The sequence below is a fragment of the Pavona decussata genome, unplaced genomic scaffold (genome assembly GCF_977016875.1).
Source record: "Pavona decussata unplaced genomic scaffold, jaPavDecu1.1 SCAFFOLD_49, whole genome shotgun sequence".
Lineage (NCBI taxonomy): Eukaryota > Metazoa > Cnidaria > Anthozoa > Scleractinia > Agariciidae > Pavona > Pavona decussata.
Window position 1 is genome coordinate 2,092,501 of NW_028145471.1, and position 15,000 is coordinate 2,107,500.

At 38.3% G+C, this 15,000-nt stretch overlaps 2 protein-coding genes and 1 pseudogene across 2 annotated transcripts in view; all 3 read left to right on the plus strand.

Annotated features, from left to right (window-relative positions):
- Positions 1-15,000, plus strand: part of LOC146481606 (uncharacterized) — a 40,700-nt gene that overhangs the window by 2,756 nt on the left and 22,944 nt on the right. The gene's annotated exons all lie outside the window — the stretch shown is intronic.
- Positions 1,157-2,521, plus strand: LOC146481607 (uncharacterized). The gene is made up of 5 exons (XM_085108220.1): positions 1,157-1,554; positions 1,644-1,748; positions 1,835-1,891; positions 2,016-2,072; positions 2,378-2,521. Exons 1-5 carry the CDS (start codon positions 1,201-1,203, stop codon positions 2,519-2,521), a joined length of 717 nt encoding a protein of 238 aa, XP_084964346.1. The 5' UTR covers positions 1,157-1,200.
- LOC146481608 (uncharacterized) lies at positions 6,435-10,422 on the plus strand (annotated as a pseudogene).

Here is a 15,000-nt window from a genome sequence, read left to right on the forward strand (position 1 = left end):
TAATAGATCTAATCAACTAAAGGTTTTCTCTTTTAACTGATATGAAGCTTACCTATTTTCCCATTTGCAGTGATGGTAATCTTGTTGCAGTTCCAGTAGAACAGATTATCTGTAAAGTTGTCTTCATGGATATCATGCCAAGCCATGGAGTGGTGTACTTGAGTCAATTCCCTAATCTTGTTGAGAAGGATTAGTTTCAACATCTAGAACTGAAAACTACAGCACTGGAACCCTGTTAATCAGAAATACCAATGGACCACCAAAATCTGGTTGTATAACTGGGTGATCATATTGAAGGGGCTGTTACATATGGAAATGCATGACTGGCAGAAGATACTGTAATTAGTTTGAGGGCCCAACAAAGGAAATAAAGTAGTTAAATTAATTAATAAGGTGTTTGTATATAAACAAAACGTTTTTAAACTCAACTCCAACATTATAGTAAATGTAAAGAGTTAAATAACTAACAAAATACACATCTGATGCACATGTGTAACACATGTGAAATGTTAAGCTGCAATTTGTGTGAAAGCACTACACATGTGTAACACATATGTAATGTTAAGTTATGTTTTGTGTGGTATCGCGTCACATGTGTAACACATTTGTAATATGTTACATATGTATTACACATGTCCAGCACACATGTGTACACTTGTGTATGTAAGAACCAAAGAACCTGCAAAATGTTGTTCACTTGTGTGACACAAGTGTTACATATGTTGGGGTGATTTACACCAAATTTACACATGTGTAACACCTGGGTAACACATGTGTGCACATGTGCAGTTTTGGTAAGCATAACCCTTCAATTTGTTTTCTTTTGGTAGATTTACACATCTTTCAAGAACTCATTTTCGAAATAATGTTTGAGAAATATTGAATCCTTTTTTTTCTACGAGCGCTAGAGGTGAAGGCAGTCTTGTCGATATTTTCACCTATCGTTCGCATTAGTCCCCCACTCAGCCAAACAACAACAACAACAACAACAACAACAACAATTTATTATTAGAAAAGACAAATTACAATATTACATACCCACAATTAGCAAGGGCTATTCGAGGTATGGATCTGGTCAGAACGATTTTTGATGAAATATTTTTGGCCAAATGTGTCCAAATATGGAGCGTGACATAAGAAAAGGACATTGTGCAAAAATATCCAAAGATTCGCGGTAATGCTTCAATTGTAACAGAGAAAATGGTTGAAAAATGTGTGGTTTTTGGATGCAGCAACTCTCGAAATGTAGAGAAAGGAATCAGCATGCATAAGATTCCTTCTGATAACGATCCAAGGCCTAAAGTCCGCCGAAGAAGAAAACGATGGGTAAAGTTCGTGAATAAGACGCGCAAACACTGGACCCCGGAAAAGACTTCTTCAACATACTCAGTGCATTTCAAGCCCGAAGACTTTACAAGACCTTTTCACTCTAATCTAAAACGACTCCTTAGGGAAGATGAATTTGGAGTTTGCGTTTGGCCAACTATCCATCTTGGAAAAAGAGCAGGTGAAAATGAGCAGCAAGGTTCCCCAACCAAACGACAAAAGAGAATGGCAAGTAATCTTTTATTAGACCTGATATTGTCACCCTGGTTCAGACAAGTATTATATCAAGTTATGAGCAACATATTTTTCCTTTATAGAATGACAGATCGGCCAAAGAAAGGGGGTCCAATTTGGATTCGTTGTGCGCAGCCATTGAGGGAGAGCCATCGACTGATCATCAGGACACCACTCTTGATGTGATCGTAAGCTGTTCTATACTTTTTCTGTCAGTAAGCTGCTAATACGTATTTTGCCAAGACAAATTATTAACACCAGGTATCCTTTATAGGTTAGTTGCACAGAATCAGAGACCAGTACAAATCAGGACACTACTCTTGATCTAAATGTAAGTTTTTCTGTATTGTTGTTGATGTACATGTATCCCTTTTTTTTGCCAACGAGTCTGTGAAATACACTCTATGATACATATTTTGCCCAAATAAATTATTAACACCAGGTATCTTTTACAGGTTAGTTGCACAGAATCAGATACCTGTACAAATCAGGACACTACTCTTGATCTAAATGTAAGTTTTTGTTTATTGATGTTGATGTACATGTATCCTTTTTTTTGCCAATGAGTCTGTGAAATACACTCTGTGATACATATTTTGGCCAGACAAATTATTAACACCAGGTATCTTTTATAGGTTAACTGCCCAAAATCAGAGATCAGTACAAATCAGGACACTACTCTTGACCTAAATGGAAGTTTTTCTTTATTGCTGTTGATGTACAATGTATTCCTTTGTTCTGCCGATGAGTCTGTGAAATATACTTTATGATACATATTTTGCCCAGATAAATTATTAACACCAGGTGGCTTTTATAGGTTAACTGCACAGAATCAGATACCAGTACAAATCAGACCACTACTCTTGATCTAAATGTACGTTTAGATCAAGATCAAGTCACAGTTGTTGATGTACATGTATCCCTTTTTACTGCCAATGACTGTGTGAAAAACACTCTGTGATACATAACAGGACAGTAGTTCGTCCAACTGAACAAGAAGGGGAAAGTGAACTAAGGCGTTCAAGCAGAGTACGAACTGTCCTTTGGTATGACGAGGGAAAAAATTTAATGCCTTATATTTGCTGGGTGTACAGCTCACTGAACTTTATTGCTAGTTTTTGTAACGCAGCTAATGCCGTGTTTACACTTGGGATTTTTACCGCGGTTACAGAGTTTACCTACCTAGGTAAATTTTTGGTCAATGTAAACATCAATTAATACCTCAGTAGATGTGGCAAAAGACAAAGGAAATTTGACCATGGTAAAAGTTATAACTATGCAGTGATTTGGCATGGTTTAGCTCGGTAACCGGGGTCAAATTGACAGATATATCCGGTTTTGGTGTTATGTTATTTGATTTGCCGCAAAGTTCAGATCTGCTTCGTCGGGGCTTCGTCAAAATGTGGAACAAAATAACGATAGTGAAACGTTTTTGAATATTTACGGCAGCCAGTCCGAAAGGTAAGCAACATATTCTATCTCTACTTCACTCAATTCAAACTATTTTATGTTTTTTTTTCTTCAGTGCGTAAAACAGTTTGTTTATTTATTCTCTATTTTCTTGTAGGCAAGATCTGCAGTACTCGCAGTATTCGCGAATGAGCGCGCCATACCCATACGCATACCCTGGCTCATACTATAGCTACCAGCCTCAATATGCTCTGCTGCCGTGGAAATGCACTCCGCTGGGCCTAGTTCAGAATTACCTAGCCAGTCCCAAGACAGCCACACCAGCAAAGGGCAAAAAAAAAAAAATCGATGGACGGACACGGAGGAGAAAATATTAATTGAGTTGTTCGGAGAAAACGAGGAAAGGCTGCGCCATAAATCCTTCAATTCGCCAGAATGGCAGTCTAAAGCCCGCCAGCTGCATTCCAAATGCAGAGAAGAAAGCGTTGAAAGCGACAAAACGCCTCAACAATGCAAAAACAAGATGGCAAATTTAACAAAGAAATATAAAGGCGCAAAGGACAAACTCCGTTCAACAGGATATGGCAGAGGAGGTGATGTGTCCGACAATGAAAGTGAAGGCGATGAAGGGCAAGACCTAATTCCCAAACACTTCAATGATATAGACGAAATTATGGGAAAAAGAGAATCGGTCGATCCACGCCACGCGCTTGAGAGCAGTTCTCACGTCGTGGACGTCAATAGCTCACCAGAAATATTGCAAATGGACCTGGATGGCTTGGATGAAGAAATTTATAGAGCTGCCCGAAATCAAAGAAAGAGGTCTGCTCATAGGGATGTATCCCCTCAAGCTGGAACTTCTTCTGAATGCGCAGAGCCTTCCAATGCTGATAACTCTGATGACGACAAGGCGCTTGACTTTGCTAAATCCCTGTTTTTTAAAAGTAAAGGAAAAAACAAAAAGCCATTGACCAGCACACCGAAGCAGCATGAGGCTGACGTGGATAAAAAGCCAGCAAAGAAGCGCGCTGCTGAGGAAAAGCCAGTGAAGAGAAGTATCCGAAAGAAGGGCAAAGGCCCATCTGGAGTGGACGAGCCCACGTTGTTGTCTTTTCTAGAACGGGCGCAAGAAAGAGACGAGGCATTTATGGAAAGGATGGCTGAGGCTGACAGGCAGCACAAGAGAGATCAACAAAAGTTTTCTATGGATGCCTTGGCAATGCTCGGGAACATCCTTAAGGACGTTAGTAAAGGAAAAGAATGAACATGCAAATACGCCCTTTCACTGTCCTACAATTTTAGTCTTTTTATTGTTGCGTTCTTTTGTTTGATTTGTAATCACAAAAAGTTGGTCGACATATATATTCGGAAACTTCAGGCATTTCCTAAATGTTTGTACTTGAAATAGGTATTTTAAAATTATAAGTATTTTAGCAGTGTAATGCTAAACATATATATCATTTAAAAGTTAATTTAAATCATAAAATGTTCGAAATTACATTCATTCTACTTTTATTCAGGAAATTCAATTGTTGTAACTGATTTGAAAATGTTGCTCATAATCATTGTATTGTAAACAAAACAGTTGAAAAGTTTGTAGTGATGTCATTTTCCTTTGCTACATAGATGTATACAGACACTTTTGACTACAGTTGTTGTTATTGTTATCATTACAGTGAGTTATCCACCGCAAAAAATAGAAAAAAATGACAGTAACAGGAGGAGGGACTTTGCCTATTTCCTTAAGCTGACAAATATTCTATAATATTGTCTCTAACATCAGACGCAATTGGTGATACGTCTCCATTAAAACTTTGATCCATGTCGTCATCATCATCTTCCATTATGTCTATGGCGCTAGGGTCTCCAACATCTATACAAATGTTGTGAAGAACACAGCATGCCAAGATAGTGATGGGCACCCTGCTTGTTTTTTCTTTGAGTGCCTTGTAAAGGCACCTCCATCGCCCTTTCAGGATTCCGTAGGCCTGTTCGATAACAACACGGGCTTGACTGAGAGCACGATTAAACCACAGTTGGCTTTCACTTAGCGCACATGTTTGCTTAAAAAGCTTCATAAGCCAAACAGATAAGGGATATGCTGAATCCCCTACAAGTAGAGGTCCAATTTCTGAGCCCGAAATTTGCTTCGTAGGCCCTTTCAGCCAGTTGCCTTGTTCAATTTCCATGTGCAGTTTACTTAAACGAAGAACACGGGCATCATGAATGCTACCAGGATAGCCTGCACTTATATCGAGAAATCGAAATGACGCATCTGCAACACCTTGAATCACAACAGAATAATCTTGCTTTCGGTTGAAGTAATCAATCCGCTCATCCACGGGCACTGTTTTCAAAGCAATATGACAACCGTCGATTGCACCTACTACTTGGGGAAATGGAGACTTGTTTGTAAACAATCTTATACTTTGTAGCACCTCTTGTTCCGTTTCTGGAAATTTGATAAATTCTTGAGTGCGTTTAGCAATGGCTTTGCAAAAATCCTGTTTTATCAACATGGCTGTACAACGTCCAATACCAAATTGCAGCCCTGTAGATCGGTATGTGTCACCAGTTGCTAGTCGCCATAATGCCACCGCTACTCGCTTCTGCACTGGAATAGATTGCCGCAGCCTGGTGTCTTTCTTTGCCATCTCCGGACCAGCCACCTGCACAATAAACTCAAACGTACGCCTTGATATTCGGAAGTTTTCCTTCCACCAGTCTTCAACAAAAGCTCCATGTGATAGATTTTCGAACCAAAATTGATTCCTTGGCCATGTCCAAGCGCGTCTCGCGCGCCTGCTATTTCGTTGAATAATTTGGAGTAAAATCATCCGTTTTCGCCTCACTTTCTTGAGGTGCTGTAATAATAACAGCTGCTGTAATCGCGAGGCTTCTATTTGCTGCTCAAAAACTAAAAAGTAAAAAGCAATGACTATAAGAGCCACCGCCCTTCGGTTGATAGCGACCATGTTTCAAAACCGCGCGCAATAGCTTGTACTTCCCGCCAATTCGATTTGTATCATGTTTATTTGTCGGTGTTGACAGATCAACTTAAGTTATTTGAGCCAGTATAAACACTGTACAAATATACCATGGTTTAGTTACTTGACCTCAGTTAATTTGAACCGCGGTAAACGTTCGAATGTAAACACGGCATAAGAAGTTACTGTAAATAATTGTTTGTAAAACTAGATTGGACAATACGTTTCTACGCTTTATCTTTTTTTAAACTTCCTTCAATAAGTTGCATAAAATTTTGGACGAGTGTTTTGACAGTAATATTTAAACAGTTGTACAATTGCTGATAAAACGGTATTGCCCATATATGTTCATTTCATGCATTGGGATTAGAAATCTTCTCATCTAAAATTCATTATAATCAAATTGCTTTTATCCATATTTAAAACTCTATTATGACGTTCCCGTTTGAAGAAAAATGTTTTCATTTTCAACTATTCATGACGGTACGGTTGTAAATATTCACGGTTAGCAAACGTAGCAGAATGCCTGTACTGTAGGTGGAAAGCAAAGTGTTCTTCATTCAATTTAAAAAATGTGTCAATTCATTTTAGGATCACCTATTAAAAGGATTGATAAAGTAGATGCATAAAATTAATATAAAGTGACTTAGTTGGGATCGCAAAAATTACATTTTTCCAAAAGTGATTAAGATGGGGTCTATAACTAGCCACAAAATAGACTATAATGGGGCAGGGGCTCTGAGAGGCCAGCAGCACATACCCAGCAAAACTGAACCCAAGTTCTCCCCCCCCCCCCCCCCTCCGGGCAAAAGAACCATCGATTGCATTATGATTTAAGCCAACTGAATAGTCACAGAATGACACAATCAGTAGCCATTTAGTCTTACATGTCTGTTTATATTTGTCGTTTAAAAGTGTGTTATTAGAATATCAGGAAAAATAATTATTTGGACGTACTGTCAGTAGATAAATACTCTTTTGTTACACCGCAAATAGTAGCTGGGGAGAGTACAATACTATATTGATAGACTGCAAGCAGTCCCTTTCTAGATAGTTGAGGTCGCGCGAAATAGCCGCGCGAAAAAACGGGGCGAACAAGCAGAGGGGAGCTTGGGGAGAGGCGGGAAAAATTAAAAGCATCTTGAAAACAAAGTGGAAGCAATTTTAAAAGTGACTGCCAAAAAAAACTTGTTAAAACTTACTATTCCCACAATAACAATACTCAGTGTAAATTATTGATAAAACAGCAAGAAGGATAAAAATTATTCATTAGATGTTGAGGGAGGATTTATCTTCATAGTTAGATGAGCCTTCACACTGGAAATGTTATTAATTTGTTTAGTAGGTTGAGAAGAAGATATATTTCAACAATGATTCTGCTGTTGATGTGGGTAGCAGTTATGCATCTATGAACAGAACTGGCAAATCAAATGCTAAAAAGGGACCCAAAGTGGACTACAATGCCTACAAAGATTTTCATGACCGCGAAACAGAGGCTCATATTATTGCGTCCTTCATGAAATTTGCTGGGATGACCTCAATAGAGGGTAAACTTATTTTGTGTTGCTAATGAGTTAAACAGATAGTAAACTTAACTTTTAAAGACCTACAGCTGTAGTGTCAAAATGCATATTCTCCTTTTATTTCTGCAAGAAGTTAATCTCATTTAAAGATTTTGTAGGAAATTGTTATTTGTAAAGAACATTACTGTAATAGGTGGGTGTCCATTGGGTCCAACTGGGGATGTATAATAATATTCATAAGTACCTTTCCAAAGTTTTCAATGGTACTGTCAAATGATGCTTAAGAGTATTATCATTCTCTGTAACATAGCAATGAGCCACCAAAAATAATTCAGTAAATTATATTGGGTTTTTAGGTTTAGTATATTTTTTTACTTATTTTCATTTTTTGTTAACTTTACAAAATATTTATCATATATAATATTTATAAAATAATTGCGATATTTATTGGGGTTTTTTATTTTCCTCTAGTTTATTTGTGTGTTTGTTGTTTTCTTTTTTCAGACCAGCCAGTACAGTTTACTATTCCTAGGCACAAGAAGTCAAAGGAGGAGAAGAAAGAATGGTTCTTCGACCATATAAGCGAGTATTTGGATAGGTTTGTTCTTGACTCAACCCAACTCACTGATGCGGCAGAGCAAGTTCAGCGTCTAGAGATGAATGAGAAAGAAGGCTTTCCATGCCGGAAACCTGGATGTGATCGGACTTATGACTTTCACTCTGGTAGAGTCAGGCCTGAATTTTTTATTTCACTTCATAACCTACCACTAAATTACATGTCCCTCCTGATTTTTTTCATATCTTATGTATTTATTGAAGTGCACCAAACCCCAATTTTGTTTTTATTAGCATAAATGAATGGCTTCTTTTCTGGAGTGTATTGCCAAACAAATTTTTTGATTTGGTAAAATCCTTGATTTTCTGTCACCTGTTTAATTTGACGATATTTTTGTCCTAGGAACGAGCAATTATATTCTTCGAAATGTACAAATGTGACCTCTTGCTGATGTTCTTATTTCTTGTTACTATTTGTTGCTCGTGTCATGATTTATAAACTGTGCCCTTGTAATTCAATCAAAACTTATTGACATAAGTTGGAAGCAAGTTCAAGTTTCAAGTTTCAAGTTCAAGTTCAAGTTTCAAGTTAAAGTTTACAGAAATCTATATACAATTTGTCAGTGAGCCATACAAACAATGAAAAAAAGAAAGAAAAAATAAGTGAACCTACGAAGAAAAAGAAATACAAGTTGCTATACTCTAAATAGATTGATTTAATTACGATCATGTTATAACTTTCAGTTTTGAAAACTCAGAGATGAGGGTAGGAATGCAAACATAATCATCCTCTTTTATTAAAATATAGAATAACAGGTCTTGCATTTTCCTCTTAAAGCTGTACTTGGGTAATTTTCGAAGTTTTAAGGGAATACTGCTCCATATTTTAGCCCCAAGTCGAGAAAAAGATTTAGATTGCTGTGTTAGTCTCGAATTTTTAATGTGGTAGTTTCCAGTTGAGGAGAATCTGGTATTATAATTATGTGTCTCTCTTGAAAAGTAAAAAAGATTAGAAATATTACACGGTGCCAATTTATTGATTAGCAAATTTACAGGCGAAAGTCGATGACAAAATGTTGGAGAAGTCTAGTACTTCCACGCCGCCCCGTTCCCCTGCCGAACCAACTGAAGCATCGAAGAGCCTTGATTTCTTGGGATTAGAATATGACGACCTAGGCAATTTCCGTGCCTCAGCTCTAGGAGAGATATCTACCATCAAATTCTGGCTGGATACAAGTGCTGATAAAGTCGATGAATTATCATCCTGACCTAGGAATCCAAGACAACCCTCCCTCAGAAGCCTTGGACTCAGAGGGATACTACAGATGTAGAGCAAACTGTGATCTTGTTTACAAGTGCAAGAAGACTAGGAATAGGTGAAGAATGTCTTCCTACATAAAACCCGTTCTTTCCTATAGCCATAACAGAAAGAAAGCTAATTTTAAGTTCTCATTTGAGAGTCCCTGTTTGATCAAGGTAATATACTGCCATCAGAGAGTAATATATATTACTTTGCTAAATATTATATTTCACTACTGGAGGTGGAAGTATCAAGTTATTGGAGCTTTGGAACCACCTTCCCCAGTTGGCAAAAGTTCACAATGATTTTTAATTAGTTTTTTTGTCATTGTTAAATTATACACACGAGAAGGACAAACATCCCTACCTAGACCTTGCAAGTACTGAAGAGACTGTTGACAACGAAAATAAAGGATCTGATGAAAAAGGAAGACCATATTTTCAACTACCAAAAGGCCAAGCTTCCCTATGGGTTATTACTGTTTGAATTTGGTAATGTCATTAAAGAGGGAGATGGCGGACGACTGCTTAATCTTTACTAGTTGGCTTTACTCATCTACTCCAGCTATGGTCACAATAAACATGCTTATGTCACATTACTTTTTTTAGTGCGCATTTATGCCATACTAAATGAATGTCAGGCATTGAGTTTAATTCGCAACCGTTTCTGCAACACTGTAGGAAAAATGGGCCATAACATTCTTCTTGACCTATGACTGGAGCACTCAAATAATTTGTTAAAGGCTTGCCTAAAGGTTCTAGGGGCAAACGTTAATGAAAATAGTGCTCAGAGAGAAGCGACTGCCTTAAATGGCATTGAAATGGTCTTGGATTCCATTGATAAAGATTGTCAGATTTCATCATTGTGAAAGGTTCGGGGTGGGAAGGATCCTAAGGAATCAGTGATGCAGATTGTCACTGACCTTATCAGTGGTGATGTCTTTTCCAAGCACAATCAACGAGATGGCTACACTGGCTTTTCAGAGTTTAAAGCAAACAAAATTGCTAAACTAAACTATGCAGAATTTTATCACTGGATTAGAAACAAGTTGAAATAGTAGAAACGTATTTACAGCCGAGGACAGTAAATATTGAAATCAGAGTATTGAGACTCTCAATGTAAATATTCAAATGTAAATAATCAATGTAAATAATCTCTAATGTAAATTATATTATTCATAGTTCCTGTTAGTAGTGAGAATGCTTTGTGACAACTTGGAAACTTGGATATGATATGAATTGATATGTCCAGGGCAACTGATCCAAAATAAATGTATGCAAGGGTCAGAAAGAAATAAAACTTGAATCATTAGTCAGATCTCCAATACTGTCTTAAAGTCGTCAATTTTTAATTACATTTACAAGCATGAAAACTAACCCAGATAAGATTGCAACATGTTCCATGACGGAGATCCATAACAGTTTTATGTTTTGCTGATTTACTTGGACATCAACACATCCAATTTGATTGGGAAGATTACAACATACTACAAAATGTTTGGTTTAGCTTTCAAGTGTTGTCACCTCATTAGGTGCCACTTACAATAAACCACTATAAGTTTTCCAGTTTAGCAGAATTAATCCCACCTGGATTACTATCCTCGTCTGATGTGTCTTCGATACATGTGGGGTTGTCTTCACTACCAATAAATAAAAGACTGAACAGTTCCTCATTAATAACTTCTACCATGTCATCAAAGCTGGCAATGTCCTCAAAAATGTCCAGAAAAATTTCTAAGGTCAACCTTGCATGACTAACACTGAATACTGGAAACCTTGTATGTATGTCAGAAATAGAAAATATTGATGCAGCTTCAGCAACTATAGCATCAATAAGTTCAGCAAAAAATCCATAGGCACTTGAGGATCCAAACACAGATAAGGACTGTCTATTCAAATTTCCTTGCAACTCAGTAAGTCTCTCTTGCAAAACAACTCGATCTTCTCCAAAAAACAGGCCTTTGATACACAAAAAATAGCCTCCTCTTCCAGTGAATCAACTGGTTGATCAAATGGGAAAGTATTCAGATGGCATTCTGTGCCAGCACAGAGACATCTCTTGTCACAGTTGCTACAGCAATCATGAAGGGGTTGTACACTTTCTACATGTGCATTATCAGCAAATAGTGCTTGCCGAATACAATCGTCTGTCCTGCAGAATGTTTTTACTGCCTTTTCACAGTGAGACAACTGATTATCATGGTACACTATGACATTACGGGCAGGTTCTCCATTTCGGCCAGCCCGTCCTGCTTCTTGAATATGGTCTACTGTGCCTCTTGCAGGACCAAAATGGATGACATACATGATCACCCCCATACTCAGTGCTGAGGTTGCAACCACAACTCTCATACACCCAAAATCATTTTTAAATGAATTAGTGATGCGGCTCTTGTATTATGGCCATGTCATTGAGTGGTAAATTCCCAGATGTTGGTTGGCTGGAACTTGAGGCTTGTCGGGTACATATGCATAATCACCAAGAGCACCAGGAAGATGTCCAGTTACTTTTGGGACATCCTGAATAGTGGAACAAAATTTTATGCATTTTGGCACCTTATCCTTGTGGGCCTTGATAAGATCCATCAGCCACTGCAGATGACGCAGATGATTTTCTCTCTTAGTTTTTACCACAGTAAATCGGATGTTTGTTCGTTCAGGGCTAATGTTTAGAATGACAGTGTCTGTCTTCATGGCTAACTCTTTGACAATGGATTGCTGCATTTTGTCATTAGCTGTTCCACTTAAAGCTAAGAAAGGAACACCTCTGGAAAGGCGAATAGTTGCGTGTGAATATCAAGTCAATGACTAATACCGGTATATAACTTGAGTTCAAAATAAACCAAGTCTGTTCAACAAAACAAGATGTCTTTCCATTATGTTCTTATTTCTAATTTAATATCTACTGACTAAAACCACTTGAAAGCTTTTTTGTTTCATGGGCAAGGAAGCTCCCACGTTCTACTTCCATACTTACTATCGTATGGTAAACGGGTGGGGGGCTACTCCCAAGATAATTGGGTAGGGGTGTCACCCAGCTTTCCAAAACCCATGCGCTATTTATGACCAAAATCTGCGATTTTCCCTACCCTATTTATGACCTGACCAAAAGTTGGATACCCTATTTATGACCTGACCTTTAAGTCAATTCCGTTTCAGACCTGCCTTATAATTATTTCGTTACTTTAGACCAATGTTAAAGACGTGACAAGCCATTGCGGCAAGTACACAGTTGCCGTAACCATCATGATGTAAAAGTAGCTTAATCTAAAAAAACAAATTCAAGACTAACTGGAAAAAATCGTTACCCTATTTATTACCAAAATGGTGGCAAAATGGCTAAACTCTATACCCTATTTATGACCAAAACGGCTGGAAAACCATACCCTCTGGGGGCGCACACACCTATATAGCCCACATAAGGGAGTACCCCCCCCCGCCCCGGGATAGACAACCCACATAAATAATCATGAGCTGGGCTTGGGTCAGAATGTACAACCTGTACTCCTGTAATTACTGTCATTCTTCACATAAAACCAATAGACAAAAAAGGCAAGGGACAATTACTGACTAAAACTTACCACCACAGAAAGAAGGCAATGTTGATAACGCACCATAGCCTGTGTACAGCCGCCCCCTCTCCTCAGGAAAAATCAGGGAGAGAAACGTCTGTGTTTCACCGTTGATAATCGTGTTCAGGAATAATTTTGCATAAATTAAAAATGCTGTAACTTCAACGGTTTCTGCTGGCCAAAACTACTGTGGTTCACATATCCGCTCGCCTCAATTTTCAAAATGGCGGGTCAACGTGACGAGTTTTCAATGTGCAATTAAGCGTGTTTGTGATGTTCTTAAAAATCCTTCGTTATTCCCAGAGCAAGAAAAATGTTTAGAGCACTTTTTGAAGGTAAAGACGTGTATGCAAGTCTACCAACTGGGTATGGAAAATCGTTTATCTTCTACGCAGCTCCAATTATTGCCGATAAATTATTCTCGCCTCCTCATGGAAGCAGAGAAATCATTGTCATTTCACTGCTCTAAACGCTGATGGAAAACCAGGTGGCATTCTTACGATCACTGGGACTATCCGCAATTGCTCTCCACAATGAGCACTCAGAGGAACAGCTTAAAGAAGTGGAAAAGGGCACCTTTCCTTACTTGTTTGCCTCGCCTGAGAAAATGTTGAGTGTGGAAAGATGGCGAAGGCTACTTGCAAGCGATCATTATCGCAAGTTTCTGGTTGTGGTAACTATCAACGAGGCGCATTGCATTAGCCAGTGGGTCCTTCCTGGATTGAACACAAAGATGACAACTGTTCCTTTCAGAATCTGGTACGCAAACCTGGTGGAACTCAAGTCATTGACATGTGACGTTCCTTCTATCATTCTCACCGCTACTGCTTCAGTGTCAACTAAAAGATATATCTTCCGAACATTAAACAGAAAGCCGTCGTGGTGCTTAATTTTGGAACATAGTCCAGAAAGGCCAAATGTACAATTTGGTGTTCAGTACTTGGACAAAAACATGCCTGTTTCTTCCACATTCAGCAGTTTGATAGAAGAGCTGCGAAGCAAGAAATTTTCGAGAATGTCTTGGAAAAGATTGTCTTTGTTCAGAAGACACCTGACAACAAAAAGAGAATGATGGAAATGTTCCACGCAGGAGCTCCTGAGTCTGTGAAAAAGCACATCCTTGACAACATTTCACAAGCCAATATTCATATAAGAATTCATAGCATGCACAGTTGCATTTGGCATGGGAGTCAACTGCAAAGGGGTTCATCGTATAATCCATTTTGACCCTTCCAAAAACGTCAAATCTTTTGTCCAGGGCAGGGCTGGAAGGAGCACATTGCATGAATGATATGAAGGATTTTGTTTCCAACAGTACAGACTGCAGGCGAACATATATTTATAGTCATTTCCCAGGGAAACCCACCTTCACAGTATCCGGTCTCCAGTGCTGCGACATTTGTTCCAAAACCTGTGGATGTGACCAAGAAACCTGTAGCACACCTCCCATATTGCCCTTAGATGCTAGTTCAAGTCCTGTTGATGCTCTTCCAACAGAAAGTGTACGATCAGTTGAAGAGAAAAACAAACATAACCTTCGGAGTGAACTTTTCAAATATATGAAAACCTTGCTACTTCTCAATGTGTCAGGTGCTGTAGCTTCACTCAACATCATGCATGAATTCACACCGTTTCACATACAAGAGGTACTCAACAATTGTGACAAGATAAAAACACTGAGAAATGTTGAACAATTTGCTGAAGTATGGAGAAAGGAACATAGCAGAGCCATACTCAGTGCAATTCAGGTGCTCTTTGGTGATTTGGACGCAAATGAATTGAAAGAACCAGAACATGAAGATGAGATGGATGAATTCGCCTAGGAATGGGTAGATATCAGAGACGATTCTGAATTGTCAAATGTTAAGTGAAAGCGACTTGACTAATTTAGATGTACACACGGAGGAGATTGATCAGTCAGGTAACGAACAAAGAAATATGAGTAGTATCATCGAAAATAAGTTAAACTAACAATTCCTGAACAAGTGACACCAATAAGACCTGACGTGTTCAATCAATATCTTAAAACTGTTCGATGAATTGATAAAAATTAATAATTATTTTTATCATAGAAATGGGGAAAAAGCGAAGCCA

Coding starts and splice junctions, on each gene's coding strand:
- LOC146481607 (XM_085108220.1), top strand. CDS start 1,201: ATGGTTGAAAAATGTGTGGTTTTTGGATGCAGCAACTCTCGAAATGTA. Junction 1,555..1,643: donor CCAAACGACAAAAGAGAATG/GCAAGTAATCTT, acceptor TTTCCTTTATAG/AATGACAGATCGGCCAAAGA. Junction 2,073..2,377: donor ACACTACTCTTGATCTAAAT/GTAAGTTTTTGT, acceptor TGGCTTTTATAG/GTTAACTGCACAGAATCAGA.